The sequence below is a fragment of the Centruroides vittatus genome, unplaced genomic scaffold (assembly GCF_030686945.1).
Source record: "Centruroides vittatus isolate TY-2023 unplaced genomic scaffold, ASM3068694v2 contig_658, whole genome shotgun sequence".
Taxonomy (NCBI): domain Eukaryota; kingdom Metazoa; phylum Arthropoda; class Arachnida; order Scorpiones; family Buthidae; genus Centruroides; species Centruroides vittatus.
The window spans coordinates 1,590,490-1,608,643 of record NW_027122410.1 but is presented as its reverse complement, the minus strand read 5'-3'; the positions used below and the strand labels follow the sequence as shown (position 1 = coordinate 1,608,643).

At 34.4% G+C, this 18,154-nt stretch overlaps 1 protein-coding gene and 1 long non-coding RNA gene across 2 annotated transcripts in view; one reads left to right on the top strand and one right to left on the bottom strand.

Annotated features, from left to right (window-relative positions):
• Positions 1–208: 208 nt before the first annotated feature.
• LOC136980012 (uncharacterized) lies at positions 209–10,901 on the top strand. The gene is made up of 3 exons (XR_010881481.1): positions 209–297; positions 10,246–10,522; positions 10,687–10,901. It is a non-coding gene; the product is annotated as an uncharacterized lncRNA (long non-coding RNA).
• LOC136980011 (vacuolar protein sorting-associated protein 26C) overlaps positions 8,084–18,154 on the bottom strand; it is a 25,626-nt gene continuing 15,555 nt past the window's right edge. Inside the window, exons 5-9 of the mRNA XM_067276039.1 lie at positions 13,860–13,934; positions 9,343–9,423; positions 9,183–9,279; positions 8,921–9,046; positions 8,084–8,224 (exon numbers count right to left, since the gene is read on the bottom strand). Coding sequence (XP_067132140.1) covers positions 8,142–8,224; positions 8,921–9,046; positions 9,183–9,279; positions 9,343–9,423; positions 13,860–13,934 — 462 coding nt within the window. The 3' untranslated portion in view covers positions 8,084–8,141. The remainder of the gene's footprint in view (positions 8,225–8,920; positions 9,047–9,182; positions 9,280–9,342; positions 9,424–13,859; positions 13,935–18,154) is intronic.

Genomic DNA, 18,154 nt, shown 5'->3' with positions numbered 1-18,154 from the left:
TTCATTGGCGTAATTTCAGATACCGGTTTCGACAAATCGCCATCTTTATCTACGGGCGGAGTTTGTTGAAATTTTAGAAACGAAGTGAAATGTCGAATATTATTTTGATTATTCTTCGACCGTTTGGGGTGAATCCCTTCCCGAAATCTTTCCTCTATTCACAGCCGCGGTAAGTGTTTCAAACTCGTTACGTCGGAATAAATGCAAGATTAATTTTAAAATGATTTTTTTTAGATGCGGAATAATTTCCAAGACCTACCACTGCAGATTCTGATCGGACACTAGAACAAATCGAAAGTAAGAGTTTGTGTTCTCATTTTCTATTGATATATCTCTTCGTAAAGTATTCGTGCTAGTAGTATTTTAAGCAAGTGTTTAGAGCAAGTAACCTCGGTTATTAAACAGTTGTGTAAAGCGCATTGTTTCTGGATCCGGTATTAGTTTGAATTAGTTGTTAAAAGTTGTCGCCGACAGCCCGGTAGAGCCGTTTTTCTTAAAACACGGTTTAGTGACTTCGTCTTTTAATTAGCCGCCAGGTTTGGAAGCGCCCAAGACAAATCCAAGATGGCCGCCACGAATTGACCGGAAAAGACGCGTCGTGCTTTTCGCGGTATTATAATTTGCGTTATTGCTAATTAAATGTTTTGATTTATATACGAATGGAAAAACAGCGAAGGAACTTTTCCCGCGATGTTAGTGCGCCTTTCGCCAACCCTTTATTTATTCCAAGTCGAAAGTTTTGCCGCCATTTTTAAAAAATCTCCATAATACATTGGAAATCGCCTTCCATTTCTCGTAAAGCGTATAGGTTAGCGATTGAATTCTGTAATTATCAATAGAATGAGAATTAGTATAAAATCGTAATTTCGTTAACGTACTGCGTGTCACCATTGTTCTGAGCACGAGGTTAGAGCTTTGGTGGACGTTGCAGGAATTTCTTTGCCCCCTTACATTTCTACCCATCTCGCGATTGACGAAGAGTTTTTGCAGTTTGTTTCGCCGTTCGATTTTAAGGGTGAAGCGTTACTTTTGAGGCATGCACACAACGACGTTGCATTTATGCGGAGCCCGGGCACGTGTCCCCCTTTCCGTCTCGGTTTCCTTCTTCCTAATCCCCAAGAGGGGCCCAAACAACAGAAAATTCGTGACTTCTAGCCTATTCTGTAAATATTAAAGAAACTGTTGGACAGTATTTGTCCATCGACCCGCGCAACTTCGTGGTATTTGGCCTCGAAAACAATGAACGGGTTTTGGTTCAAGTAGCCCCGAGAGCAACGAGTGCCACCTTATGGGAGCACTGATCCGATGTCGAATCGTAGAGTTTGAAAAAGGGCATCGTACATTACGCAAGGACATTCAAAGTCTGCGGGCACCGCTGAGGGAGAATTTTGCGGAATCTTGCATTCGTACGGCGGGAAGTCATTTTTCTTTAGCTATTTTCTGGTTGTGCCGTCTGCCATTTCAATTTGGTTGTCTCCCACACACTTGAGGAAGTGATGACCACGAAAAAGAAAACCGATGATTCCTCTAGAAATTCAAGAATATCGTCAGACTTGCCTCTTATTTTTTTTTTCCAGAAATTTAGATAATTGCCGACAATCGAGTGGAAACATTGGTGGCGGTTAAGGTCGACACTAAGGAATTAGCATCGTTCCTCGGGGTCGAAATCAAATAGCCACGGGCAATGACATCGGGCAAAAGATTTTCACGATTATAAACAAAAACTCTTTCTTTATACGGAAAGGGTCCGGAGTTACGTTTGAGTGGATTTCTACAACGACAACCCACCGAGAGGATTGGAATTGACATTCAGAATATTGTTAATGATTTGGGCAAGTTGACCAAAGCCGCCGTTGTCTTGATTTTGTTGTTTAAACGGAGTGAAGATTAACCGAAAAATAAACATTCTGAGCAGAGTTGACTTCGGTTTTCATCGCTCCACGCTTCTTTGATACGACTGGCAGTTTTCGAGAAAGAACGAGGGCGCAATATTAGTCGAGGTTAAATTAGGGATGCTAGAAGTAGCGACATAGAGTGGCAAAGATGTCAGCTGTCTAACGGAAAATCTGCTACTTGGAATTTAAGACGGATAGAAATAGTTTTCTATCCGCCTGTGTATGTACGAATAGAACACGCGAAAATTTTATAAAGTACTTGTTCGTGACGACGCCTCCGGCATCTCTCCCTCTCGAGATCTTTGCTACTTCCGTAACTTTTTTGCATACGAGTCTGCGTGCAATACGCTAAAGAACACCGTAATTACGAACCAGAAACGGGTAAAATCATTATTCTCTTAAACGAAACATGTGAATTTGGATAACAAAAATAAATAAAACTGCAACGTAATTGTTAAGTTACGGCAACGCAACACATGATGGATCTGCCTAGGGGATGTCTGCCGGGAGGTCTTTTTAAGGGTAACTGGTCCCTATTCGGGCGTTACAGACGTGGAGAAAAAACTCCACGTGACCAGCCCGTCCTGACGAGGCACGAACCCACGACCGGTCGCTTCTTTGATACGAGCCAGTCGTATCAAAGAAGCGCGGAGCGACGAAAACCGAAATCGAATGACGTCACTACGCAGGGCCACGGGTGTATTAAAGGAGACTATTCTTTAGGTATGTTCTAGATTGACACACTAAATGAATATCGTATTTTAAAATTTAATTTCGAATAGTAATAGCAGAGTCGTATTCGTTGTGAAATTTTTGGGGACCAATAGATATACTGGTCACCAAAAATTTCAGAACGAATACAAATTGTGAGCAAAATCAAGTCCTCCAATAAATTTATAAAAATTCTGTCATTTTAGTCTATTCATTCATAAATGTGTGTAAATGCCTTTTGGTTTACAGAGAAGCTTAATACAGGGTGGAGCGGAAAGGACGGACGTTTTTTTAAAAAATCGCATCTGTAATTGTTACTACAAAAGATATTTGTAGGAAGGCGAGAGTTCGTATTGAAATAGCATTTTGCAGAATCAAGTATGGAAAACAACCTCTCCCATGTGGTGTCCATTATCAGTGATGCATTTCTGGAGGCGATTTTGGTGACTTACGTGAATAGCTTCCTTCATTTCTTGCAAAGAACGGGCTTATGCTCATATACACGTGCCTTGAAGTATCCCACAAAAAATAATCGGACATGGATAGGTTGGGCAAACGAGGAGGCCAATGAATGTCACCGAACCTGGCAATGACGTGACGAATAACGTCAATTGATGCTCTAGCTGTGTGGGCCGTCGCCCCATCCTGTCGAAATCGCACACATCTGATGGGAATACATTTCCATTGTACCCAAGGATGTGGAAACGTATTCCCATCAGATGTGTATGACTGAGCGATCACCTTTGCGTACGACTGAAGAAACAGTCGTACGCAAACACAGTGTTCTATCATCCACAGCTCCACGTCTAACTTAAAAGACAAATGCCAAGACCTAACTACTTTCACGTTACCTGCCACACATCTGTCACTCTTCCTGGTGGTGAGTTCTAGCCATTTCAAAAATGTCTGTCCTTTCTGCCCCACCCTGTATTAAAGTGCTACAGAAAGGGGATGTGGGATTATGTGATAACCTCTAACCCACAGATTCTCTCACTCCTTTTACCTGCGTGGCTTCGGGACGGTTAGGCCCGCTCACATTGTCACTGGACGTCTTTTATGCGTAGTTTACGTAAGATCGGGAAATCTTATGTCTAATTTTTTTCTGACACCAGTTAAGAAGTAATGCATTTTACTCGCAATTAAAGACGAATAGGAGGGTTTCGAGTGGGGAGGGGTTGGCGAGTCTGTCAGTAGGGTCCGGCCTCAAAGTAAATCCTAGATCAACCTCAAATAACCAAAGTTTAATGAGTATTTGTTTAACAATCCTACGTCAACTCTACATTAGTAGAGGTTAAATACAAAGGAGATTAGCGACGTATTTAGCTAGTAATCGGCGTAGACCTAGTTAGAGAGACCGAGAGAGAGAGAGTTTACAATAAGTGCATAATACTTCTGACTAATATGAGGACATCTTTGGGAGGAGACTATATTCTATCATCCTATTACTGGTCAAGGATCTTCCTTGGAGGTTGCTTTCAGAAGAGAGACGGACGAGAGCTGGGAGACGAGAGAGTTGACGGACTGAAGCTTAGCCCGCAAGCTTCTAGGGGAGAGTCCATGCCTGTGATTTCTGCCTTTTTATCTCTAACTTCCTTCCAATCAGGGGGGCAAGTCTTTCCTGTGATGGAATGTAACTGCTGTATCACACTGTCCATGTGACACAGCAGTTACCAGCTTCCTATGTGATGGAATGTATCATCAGCTGGCAAGATAAGATCATGCCATGGAAGTTTAATTTCCCTTTGTGTCGTTTTCCCACATAAAAACCAGATTAATTGCATTGGAAAATTTTCTGTAACCTTCATTTAATAATCTTAGAGAGGCTTTTGTTCTGTCTCCAGCTTCTCACAAGTTAAAAATGAGAGAGATTAATAAACCTCAAATCCTAACCTCATATTAGCTCCTTTCTTACTACATCCTGCAATAATTCACCTAAAGAATACATTATTCATAATTGAAGTTGTGTTTAGAGAGATTAAAAGCCGGTAGACTATTTAGTTCTTGGAATTTGGGTACGGGCCATTAGAGGAAACTAGACTTCAGGATGATTTACAAAAATGGAAAGTCAAGTATTTAGGGTCATTTCAGTTAGAGGTTGACAAATAGAATAATTATAGGATGGCAAGAACCCTGATACTTATTTTTCAAACTCCATACATCGCTCCTTAACCTAACGATGTTTAAATGCATCACTGGATAAGCTATTTTCACATTTATATAAGAAAAAAATTAATAAATAGGTGCATTTGCATTTTATTGCAAAATTGTCTGTGTACAGAAAATTTTTTAAAAATATTTCTTTGGTTTTAATAAATATAATTTATTTCATGTACCCACATCCTCACCTGTAATCTCTCTCATTATCTTAAAAATATATTTGGTTTTTGGAAAATTTTCTTGACAAGAACTGTAGTAAAAATTAACAAAACTGTATACAACCAAATAGATAAAATGTTGTCATCTTCCCGCCACAGTGCAACTCAAGCAGCAGCTATTGGTAATTTGATACATTAACTCTACTCAAGAACTCTGCTGTGGGACTGTGTATCCAGTGTGAGACGAAGAAAATCCTTAAACAAAACTTGTGGGTAACCCAAAAAAGAGTAGATACTTTTTGCACTACGCACTCAAATTCACAATTAGGCCCGCATGCGTAACGTTTGAAGTCCGACATCCTGGTTGACAATGATATCGTGAATCGGTAGAGTACATAGTACACATACACACAATGTGTGTTGGTTAAAGTCACTAGTTGACGAGATGTTAAGTATTGTAATTTCTGTATTGTGGACACCCGGCAGCTGTCACTTAGTTGTATCCAATAGGATTCATTGCCCAGTGTTTCAAGCCCTTAGCAGTGCGTATTGGAATACCTTTTTTTGTTACCAAAGATGGTGAGGAGAGGTGTGTGTTTTTGTGGTCCATGAGAAGAGTGAAGAGTTGTCTCCCATCCAAAAGTTCCACAAGATGATTTACAGACTTTTTAACCTTAATTCTTCTGAAGAGGTGTGGGCAATAGTTTTGATTGACCTGTTGAGCAGATAGTGTTGGATGACAGCACAAACGTCATTGTTGCATTTGACATGACATTGGATCATAGTGAGTGAGAAGTAAATCCGATTTGAGAATGTTCTTTGATGCACTGAAAAGCATGTTGGCATTTGTTCAATCACTGCCACTTTCAGTCTTTCTGGAGTAATTTCATCCAATGGATGGCAAATTTGATGCATTTTATGAACAAAGTCTGATAGTAGTTTGCTCATTTTTCAGTATGGTAAAATGTTGGTGGTGGCATATTGATGATGCATTGACCTTTGCCACTATGGGTTCAGAATCTGACTGGAGAAATGAGCATTCTTCAAAAATTCCATCAAACACTTAGCCTAGTTTGGGCAGTGTCCGTCCTTATCAATGATGTAGCCTATGTGGATGATGATCATAAACATATCCATAAGGTGTTCCATCGCATCCACAACTAATAATTCCTTTACCTATATAGATGACATAGTCAAATGACAGTCCAGAGACCACAGAGTTCATGATAGATTGGAAGATGCCTGGAGCTGACTTCACTCCAAATGGAAAACATTAGAATTTGTAGAACCCGCGACGCGATGCAGTATTGCTCAGTTTCTTGGGAGCATCCTCAAGTTCTTCTTGCAAATGGACATCAGAAAAGTCAATGGTGGCTGAATCTCAAATAAAGTGTGAAAAAAATGTCTTCTGGAAGTGGTATGGGGTGCTGATTGAGCTGGAGAGCAGAGTCGTGACAATCCATTTGGTTTTGTGATAATTATGAGGACTCTGACAAAAGCAGGTCCATTCAACATAGAACTCATTGACTATGTTCAGCAGGCAATTGAATTCCATATGCCTCATGACCAAAAGTGAAATAAGAATGATCTGGCTTTGCGTTTGACATGCATGACTTCTGACTTCAACATTACAAATTAACAAAAGCATATTTAGAGTTCCAGTTCTTCCTCAAACTTCTGGAAAGCTGCATTGCAATAATTGGATGACTGTCAGTCATACATTAGCTCTTTGAGCTTCAAAACACTATGCAATGAAAAATTCAATGTCAAAGTGGTGTATAGCATCAATTTTTGAGAAGGTTGTGAGCTCCTTTCTTGGCTACAAAGATGAACTGACAGGTGGTGGTGACAGTTGTTCATTACATTGTCTCCATTCGAGTTAAGCTTCTAAAGAGTTTAGTTGAAAGCTCAATGAGTCATTGAGCTCAAAGTCCAGCTTCCATGCTCAAACTGAGAACAATTCTTGTCTTGGGCCACTCTCACTCGATTTGTGAAATAGTAGAAGTCTTCACTAATGAAAATTGCAATTCACAAACAGTTGGATCATGTGATGGCAAATACCAAGAATTTCTTGCTTAAAAGTTGAGAGTCAAAGTCCGTAATGCATTCAAGTATAAGTATTGTATGCCAGAGAGTTTAGTCATAACAAACGACTTTCTTGTTGGCCATCTTAGGTGCCACATAGTCTAAGGCAAACTCAAAATGACTTACCTATTTGTAGAACTTTGAATCATCATCTTCATCAGGTTGGAATTTTGGCAACCGAGGGAATGTTCCTGCAGATGTTGATGACGAAGGCGTGTGTGCAGTAGAGCAATTGTCTTTGATAAGCCATCAGGTGATCCGACAGTTTGTGAATTGCAATTGACTTTAGTGAAGACTTCTACCATTTCACAAATTGAGTGACAGTGGCCCAATAATACAAGACAAGAATTGTTTTCAGTCTGAGCATGGAAGTTGTCATTCTTGTTGGACTTTGAGCTAAACTCTTTAGAAGCGTAACTCAGATGGAAACAATGTAATGAACAACTGTCTCCTCTTTATGACAAGACACATCTTGTGACTTAAGGCTATGGCAATGAACACAGAATCAGTTAGAGATATGAATAGTAACAATCCTAATTTAGTCTGGATCTGATCATGTCCTGCTTGACCGACTGATCCCAAACCTCCTGCCCTACACATACATGTGACCTAACCAGACCCTTGTCATTATTTTATTTACATTTTCACAATCACAGAGAAGTGTATTTTGAAGATCAAATTGTTTCACAAAGATGCAGCTATTAAGTGTGGGGATTGAATTTATAAATACAGTAAAACCTATTTAAAAAACTGTACCATGTCGTCATTAAATCAGAATGATTAGTTTATGCAAGTTTCAAAGAAAATTGGATTTAATTACCAAAATTCCTTTTAACTCGTTAAAATCATAGAGTAGTTATGTGATACTCTACTAAAAAAAATCCTGTAAATATAGTTTCAGGACTCTGGCATCAGTTGCTGTTTCATAGATCCAATTTCCCACTGTCGGTTGTGGCACAGTAAGCACCCGGCTTAGTTTCTGGTTTGATGACATACTGGTTGAGAAGGATTGCATACATCTATGTAGTTGCAATTGGTTTTTATTCTATTATGAAAGGTGTACACAACCCCAAAACATAAGTATGAAATATTTTTATTGATTTTTTATACAATGATTTTTGAAAGAACAACACAATCAGAACCTCGTCAGCCTTATTGGAAAATTTTCCGTGATCAGTCTGTCGTCTTCGAATACCACGACAATATTCACTTCAAACTCTAGACAAGACGAAAGCATTTATCAATTTTGATATTAGAATATGATCGCAAATACTCCTTGTTTCAATTCTGTACAGAGAAAGTTTCGAATTAAGAAGAGAAAAATATATGCATTCGTGATCACTATTGTGAGTATACAATGTGATAATAGTTAGATACTGAAATAATACTATAGATACATACAACTTTGTTTCGTCTGCTGGTAACAAAAGACCTTTATTTTTTGCACAGTAATGTTTTTTTTGTTTGTATTATTATTCTATTGGTAATAGTAGTTGCACATTTCTGTCAACATCCATGCTTTTTTGTGATGCCTTTAAGAACTTTCCATCACTTGTTCCCCAACCTCTTTACCCTTACAGTGGAAGAGACCTTGAAAACCATTCCGGGAGCTTCTTTTATAAGTAGTATAAACCAAGAAAAAATATATCACACAAAAATTTGGAGTGTGTGTGTAATAAATTTGAGGTTATGTAGCATTAAATTACTACTACTACTTTTCTTTGATCTTGACTGAGTGCTCATTATCTAGTTGATTTCAAGAGCCTTTATGCTGTTCATTTAGAACAGCATGAAGGCTCTTGAATGGTTCTTAAATTGACTTCGAAACTAACAAACTTCTTTTTGCAATGTTCTCAAAACAAGTAGTATTAGCGAAACATCTAACACGTGCTATTTAAACAGAAATTTCTATACCTATTTTGAAATTGTTCGTAATGAGAGTTGGACAGGTAAATAATCTTGGAAACACCATGTAAATGGGAATGGCAATGCCCCTGCAGATGTCGCCTTCTCCTATCTGAATATTTTGGATCTCTGTTGCTGAAAAAAAAGATAATCCCATATAGACCCAAAAATGACACATGAAGTGTATAATAGTTATCTGGCATTTCTTTAACAACTTTTATTCTGATAATACACATAAGATTTCATTTAAATATAAGAAAGACTAACGTACCATCTCTGGAATATCCTTCGGCACAACCACAAGTCTCCAGTCTGACCAACTGCAATTCGATGGATCGAATTTGAGTGTCACACTTTTCTACGCAGATCTGGACATACGTAATGCAGATGTAAGAAATTTATTGTTAAGGAAATGGTTTTATAAAACATACCTCTCCGTTAAATGGCTGCGTAATTGAGCAAACTGTAGAATCGAGCTTTCCCACGATCAGGAAATTTGGAATTTTTCTTCTCTGCAATAAAATATATTAATAGAAGTTGTATTATCCAAATAAATGTTGTTTTATTTACCAGCAAACAATAACTAATATCGTCTTCTATACATAGATAATCCTCCATTCTTGTGAGCTCCTATAGTTTCTAATAACAACTCTTTATCACAATTGGCTTTCACTTATTTCATTATTCCCTAAAAAAAGTGGCTGATACACACACAGCCAGTTTTATGTTCTTATTTCCTAAACTATAACTTTCTTTGAATTAAAAATTGCAGCCCAGTATGGGTGATTGGATTTTTATTACGTACAGGTCAATGCAGTAATTTTTAAATTTAAAATATATGCCCCCACCTCAAATTAGTAGTGGCTTGCCCCTGTACATCATACTTTTCCTGTTAGATGATTGGCATGACTCTCTTGCTATCTGACTCCTTTTGGGGGAAAATATTTGAATTGAAATAATGTGACTCCAGTTTGCATCAGAAGTTTGTATATGGTTAATTGGGGCCTCCTCCCCTTCCACATCTGGTCTCGGCTTTCGTCCATCTGACTGTTCTTGAAATTAGGGAGGGACAACAGAGGGAATGTATAGGTCTCCAATTTTTTTCAAATTGAAGCCCAATAATTACATAAATTTCTATTTGTTATGAAGTAGGCAGGTTTGTGGATTTGTTTGTATAGTTAAACCTGTATAAGCCAGAATCGCATGGTACCGAATATTTTTTCTGATTTGACAGGTTTCTTTAGGCAGGTTTTACTATATAAAAAAATTTGTTTAAACATTTGTTTTTTCTCTTAGGTATCATTCAAATTAACTGAGATATTTTTGTTTGGTAGGTCTCGACGTAATAATACAATCATTAAGACGACGACATATTGTGTACAGTTCAGTTGGCACTCGGCAAAGCAACGGCTGCCTTCAATATGCATCTTGTAAAATTGTTATAAAAACGCAATTTTATCTTTACGAGCATAAAATTAAATCAAAATTTATGGTTTAATTTGAGCAAAAAACCATTCAAGTGAAATAGCTCTATAGGGAACCACTATGAAACTTGTCAGTGCCAGTTGAAGAAAAAGAAAATAGAGCTTTTCTGGCAATTTTTGCCAAAATGTAAGCAATTGAAAAGTTCAACCTGTTTATAGAAAATTCTAAAATTTTACTACCTACCAAAGAAAACAAGTAGCTTTCAAATAAGCAAAGCTACTTGTTTTCTTTGGTAGGTAGTCCTGATTAACTTTAGAAGTTAATCAGGACTAACTTTGTATATTTTTCAGCTGGAATGTGCCAGTATGCCAGCCAGTTAATTTTTTTCCTTGTGGCCAATAGAAAACAGTGTAAGACTCCCCGACACAGCGCAGAGGACAATATTTCAAAAGGAAAAAGTAAAAATGAAGTTACTAAAACAGCATAATTTAGCAACAGACACAGATGAAGATTGTGAAAAAGTTGGAAAAGACTATATAATGCATACATAAAGAAAAGATAAAAAAAAAAATTAAAGTCATTGTTTAATTTCAACATAGGTGCTGTTTTTCTGAACATTTTTAACCCCTTGTACACTATTAGGCCAGCTAGTTCTGGCTGGCCTAACCTTAACTCATGTGATTCAAAACAGTATCTCCCTAGTCTACTAAATTATTTAAACTTAATACAATTTACATAGAAAAGCTTAGCTTATATATACAATACTTTTTCCTGTCTACAAACAGAATGTTGGTGGAAGTGATTTGCAATAAAATTTAGTTTTAACAAATACATAAAAATTCCACATAATTGTTTTAATGTAGGTTGAAGAAGAGTCAGGGAGACTCAAAATGAATTAAATTAGAGAAAGTCCACAAATGAACTATTAAACAATGCTAAGACAGAAAAGTTTAACTTAATGCTTATATATATTGGAAATTTGCCTAGATCCATTTAAAATGGGGATGCAACTTGTCTGTCCTAGAATGCTCTGTCTCCATCTGATGGATAAGATGATTAGTATCTGGGTAATTTTTTTTATTAACCACCAGTGTGGATATATAGGTTTCTTCTGTTAGGATACCTATAATTTAAACCTAATAGAAATTATATAACGAGAAGTAAATGTGGTGAGCCAGTTAAATGAAATTCCGTAGTAGTATAGAGAACAGGTGACAAAATCTTATTTACAACAGAACAATTTTCAAGTAATAAAAGCTAATAAGATACAAACTTATGAACAGATACTTTAATGCCCTGTGCAGGGTCTTCTGTTCTCCAACTTTCTTTAATAGATGAAGAATGCAAATTTATTGTAGAAACAATTATTAGGAAACCCATGTTTTGGATAAGAATTAATGTCTACCACTGATCTATCTTTAACTCTTAAATTATACAATTTTTATGTCAGGATGAAGGGTCTGCAGGAAGATGAGGTAATGTCATTGCACATACCATTTGATTAAGAAAAAACGTTGCAGAATTGTTACTATTAAGAACAAAGTAAAATAATTATTATAGATGAGACGAGATACCTGTAGGATCGAGTGTGGATCCCGACGCTAGCAGAACTGGCAACGAAGGATAAAGATAAGTTAATAGTGGCAATGGATGGAGTAAACTTTATGAATGGGTATGTGGATGACTACAGAGGTAAGGAAGCAAAGATCCTAAAAGACTAGAAAGAATAAGAGTTGTTATTTGAACTAGATGTAGAAGAGAAGAGGTCTTAACCACACATCCAAAAAAGGCAAAGGATGGAAGGAAAAGATCTAATAGTTGGAACATACCAGACTTGGAAAGTAACTCACTCACTTTTATAAAAAAAAAAAAAAACTTTTTTCTTCATGTACTGTACAGTACAATGGAACACACCAATATGTGTGTTAATTCTATTTCAAATCTTAAAAACATTTTGTATGTCCAAGGAAAAACAATTAGAAGAAACAAAGGACGTTTTCTACAAAAAGATTACTCCTGTGGCCATCAATATATATCATTTCCATACATACCTAATTATTTTTGAAAAAATAAGAAGGTAATAAAAGAATTTAGAAAATAATTATTGAATACTATTATTCCTAAACATTGACTTCTTTCTTGAGGGTTTAATAAATAGTTCCAAACTTTAATACTCTGTCTCCCTACTACTGTTGTAATTGTAGTTGTAGTGTATGCTTTTAAAGGTAGGGATTTCAGAGAACATCAGATCAATTGTAAAAATCAAAGTATATCAGCAGTTAGTGAGCATCATAACAGAAATGGGTGCGAGATAGCTCTAGATACTTTCTTTGAAAAGTATTACATAAAAGTACATGAGGAATTAAGACTACATCAGTCCGTAATCAGTGTGTGTAAAGGTGCAGTTTACAGTTGAAGAATATAGTGATCAAAATCCAGAAAGTTTCTTCTTTCTTAAGTTAAAAATGAACGTCAGAAAACTAAAGTATAATCAAGGTATTTGTGTTTTCACAGATTTTAAGGCGAGGTTTTAAAACCAGATTAGAAACCACACATTTATTGCCACTCACTTGCCGACGTTTCAGTTTGTCGAAAAGTTAGTTTTAAGAAATAAAACAATTACGACGGCAGTTGGTACAGATTATTAGCTTCAATGTATTTTTTATGTAAATGCCAGTTGAAGAGGAGTTGGGGAGACCCGAAAATAAAGCTGTTTCTCTAAATTAAATCATTGATCCTCATTACTGAACATTTGATAGTCTGTGTTTTAGACAAGAAATATAAAAACTGTATATTATTCCAGACTTATTATGCATTTTGATTTTTGCCACAAAATATATTGAACATTTTCAGTTGCAAATCTAAAAAAATAAGTAAGTAATTTCTACATCTTATTTAGTTATTAAATACTCAATACAAATTACTTATGAATACATTTAAAAATTCACCATAATTAATAGTCATTTTAAATATATTATTCAAAAATACACATTTTTTACATAATATTTTCTTATTAAAATTAAAGCAGAATGAATGTTTAGGTCAAATCTTTCGTTTATTATGTAAAAATATTAGAAAATAAGCAAAAAATGACTTGTGTCTGAGCACCTTATACTTCTTTACCCAAAAAGTATAACAGCATCCAGTCTACATTTCTGGGGTATTGGAATGTTTCGAGTAGGTCAGAAAAGTATTGCATTGAACAAAACATATGAAAGATGGTTATATTTTCTAAATTTTTCAAAAATTTTCTTTGAATTATAATCAGCAATCATTAAAAAAATAATAAATTTTAAAATTTTGAACTATTCCACACAATCAAATTTACAACGCCAGATAAAATTTTACCGCCGTCATAATTACAAATTGTTTGCATTTATTTAAGAAAGAGTGCATCTGCAAACACTTGCTGTTAAAAACTATGTAAAAACAAATATATATAGCAATTTCTTTTTTCTTTTTATAAAATATATGCATTTTAAATAGGAGTAAGCAAGTTTTTAAAAAATTATTAGGCACTTACATCTTTGGAATTTTGTATCGATTCCGGATTTATTGTGAATTCTACCAGCTTGTGTTCCGCTTTCTGACTTTTGTCCTGAAACATTAAAAAAACAGATATATATTTTTCCATATTTAAATTAAATAATTCAGTTAATTATAGAGCAAAACTTTCGATTTTGAATCGAACTCTGTTACAGTTTTTTTAAATAAAATTTTTTCGTCTTTATCTTTCGTAACTAGAATATTTGACCTATTGAAAGGAGAGGAAAAAATGCAAATTATATTAGCTACAAATGAGTTTCAATTTTATACTTAATTAGCTTTTCACAGATGATGAATTAATTTTGATAGCATATTTTAAAATACATAATTATTTCAATTCTAAATTTTAATATACTTATAAATAATAATAAATAATATAATAAGTAATATTCGTGAGATATCCCCAATGACGTCAGTTATTCATCTTTTAAATGACAATATAAATATATGCTTATTATTACTTTAATATTATATAGTATTGTTTTAGGATTTTCTGCATTGTAAAGTATATATGCTAAGGATATTGTCGAGTTTGCACCAAAGGAGAAAGTGAAATTTACATAAACTTCTAAGATGGAAAAATGCCAAGGAATATTGCCAGCGCACACAAGACAGACACCAGCTTTTTCCCCAACAGAGAAATGAACTCCAAAATTACTGACAAGTTTTCAATTAAACATTTCAATATATCTATATTAAATTGTATCCAAAACTCAAATGTTAATATTCTTCATTAATACTTAATCAACAGTCAATAATTTCAAATCAAATTTTTTCAAACAGTGAAAGAAACATTAAAATGAAAAAAAATGTTTGGCATTATTACTCATTTTTACTTTCCTGGCCATTACATATAACAGAGTGATAGTACGGCAATTGGTCAAAACACGACCCCCACGATTTTACATTTCTGGACTCTGATCTTGAAATGTTGAAAAATGCAAAAAAAAAAAAAAAGGTCAGGGTTTTTTCTGTATATGGGGGCACAATTTTGTTCACCTAATTTGAAGCTTCACACACAACTTATGTCAAAAATTTCTGAAATTTTGCAGGGAAGTGTGCGTACTAGGGACATTGATGCTATTAAATTTTGACAGTTAAAGGTCAAGGGACGGAGAGATGGGGGGGTTGTGTGTCGTATCTCCAATAGAATCAGACTTAATAATTTTACTTGTTGTTAATGTTTACAATATTTCTTTTATAAAGCTCATCTGTACCATGAAAATTAAGCTTTTTGCCATTTTATAATAATTAATAATATGGAAAGTTTTTTAGCAAAATTTTGTAACAGATTACACCACACAATTTTAAATTTTTTAGCCAGGAAACTTATGTCATTAAAGTAACATCTGTATTGCTGTTATTTTGGTAATAGTATTCAAGTAAAAAAGTACAGAAAATTACATATCTGTTTTAAAAAGTCAATTTTCTATTGCAGTACACTTTACAACAAAGCAAACATCACAAATTATTAGTAAATACACACAATTTAATCTTGTCAATTAGTTTGGTTCAGTAATAATAAGGTAATGAAATGTCGGGGCAGCCTGCTAGAAGGCCTTTCTACAGAAACCGACTCATATCCAGACAGGAGAATGTTTATATTAGTTATATATTACTAGCAGGTAAGCCCAGTGTTGCCCAGGCAAAAAATAAGAACATACATTAAGATTAGCTAATTTCATACTTCTAACCCTTCTATTGTATTATAATGTAGAATTTTGTTTATATAACTACAAGGGTTATCTTACATAGCCAATTTTACCTGTTTTCACTGTATGCAAGAATTCGCTCTCCCTTCTTCCGAGGCTAATGAGAATTTTTGGACGGTTTAAAAATATGTTTGATTTCCCACAAAAACGCAAAAAAAGAATCTAAAATAGTACAGTAGAAGCAAAGTTCTTCAGGGTAATCCTTGATCCTCTTCCACTTCCCTATGGGGGAATTTCGAAAAATCCCTTCTTAGTGTGCATTCTCGTGACGTACCCTAACTGTGTACCAAATTTCAACTTTCGACTCCTAATCATTTGGGCTCTGCACTTATAATATAATCGAGATGGGTTGATAATAAGATTGGATTTTTTTGTTTGGCTCCTGACTGCATGGTCAAATTATTGTGTGATCAAATTAAAAATACACACCTTTACTTGGTGTAGCTTGCTTAACCTGCAAATGTTTTTGGCTATCCTTTTACTAGTCATATTAGTACTAATATGAGTTCGAATGAGTATTTAAATGTATACATTTTTTTCTGTCAGTTTCTATTTAAATATCTGGAAAGAAATTCATTGTAGTTTCTATTTTATAATTACTTCAAAAGAAGTTTGTAATAGTATATTCATGCAACATCAGCTGAAAGGTGCAATCACACCACTAATATACACACAATATAGTCTGCATTAAATTCCTTGTATGTTTCAATATGGAATGTATTTGTTTTGTTAGTTAAATAATTATGAGAATTTTTAGGAATCTGTATATGGGATTGTCCATAAATTACATAATGCTACTTTTATAGTTTTCAATTACCAACCCACCATCCACGATGCTCCTTAACATGTCACACAACATATATCCTCAATCAACCTCCTTGGTTGTACTTATAATACACAGCATATATTATGCTGTGTATTATATTTTTTTCCTTAGTTAGCTACAAAGCAATAATGTAAACAGCATAATTTGCTATGCAATTCCTCACGAACAAAAATGAATCATTCTGTTACCCATTCTGTTGAGATCCTAGTGTTACATGACATTTTTGTAAACACATTCATCCCTGTATGAAGAAATTCATCATAATGAATTTCTTCACACTCATTCACCCACATCTGCAATACCTAACTTATGGATGGCACCGATATTCATGAAACAAAAAATAATTTAAAATTAATCAGGTCGAGTGGCTATCTGATAGATGGATATTGAGGGGAAAAAATCATATAATGTAAAAATTAAAAATTTCAGAAGGTAAAATAGAACTGCAGTGTAATGAAACCAGATGTGCCTGCCATTATCATCTGGAATAGAAATAATTTTAACCTCAAATAACTATAAACATGAAAGTAATTAATAAATGTGTTACTACTATCAAAACATATGCAGGTTATGACAAACTTTTAAATCGAAATGTGCTATAAGAACTTAAAATCCTCAATTAACTCTTTGAAGAGAGAGAGAAACAACAGTAGAACTTCCAGTTTACCGAAGTGTGATGTTAGACTAGTACCACGGGCAGAATGGATCTGTGTGACATTTTTCAATGCTTATTCCTATAATATACATATACTGTAGATTTATTTATTTATCAAATTTATAAGACTGATTTCTACATTATTGGTGATGCTTATTATGTATTTACAAACGCAGATGGTCTCCAACTTCTAGACAATTCACTCTCTTGCATACTCTTAAGCTTTTAAATGGCTTTTCATACACCAAAAACTTCAGATCTTCATACATTTTGAGCCAACAAACAAAATTTGTAACTATTGTGAGCTGGTGCTTGCTTCCAGTTTTGGTTTCGATAACAGCAAAACCATTTGTGAAAGATTAATTTAAATAAAATAATCAATAAAAATTCAGTTTTAATGTTTTAAAAAAATGTTTCTATGCATGGTCACTGTATAAAAAAGATCTAAGATAGGAAAGTTAAGTTTTCATTTTAGTTCTCTGGGAACAACTGTATTGTGTTTAACTTTCATACAAATTACATGTAAAAGCAAGTGACTACCTGCATTGTAAACACAATCTACAATATTTATCTGAATACACGTTGTAAAATAAAATTTATATAAAATCAATTTAAACTTATGACTGATATGAACTACAAATCATATGATATGATTTTTAGTTTTTGTGTATTTATTTCCCTAACTCTACATTTATCTTTTCTTAGTATCAAAAGTGTAGTAATATATAGTTATAAAAATATGAATAATTGCTTTCTGATAATCCTATTTTAATTTAAATTCAACACCCTTTTTTTGAAATAGAAAATTAAGTTGTGTAATTTAAACTAAAATAGCAACTCAAACAAACCTCAACAAACTCAAAATACTACAATAAATGTTTCATGTAATCTCGTATACCGATAGTCTATTTTAAGTAAAAACAGAGAAAGACTAATGTAAATACACAAAATTTTATATTTTTCTTACAAAACGAATAAAAAATTATGTAATATTCAGGTATCAACGTGATCTCAAATTATCTCAAGTGTCTGGATAATCAAAAGTAGACTTTAATTCTGAACAGTATCTTGAATTATTT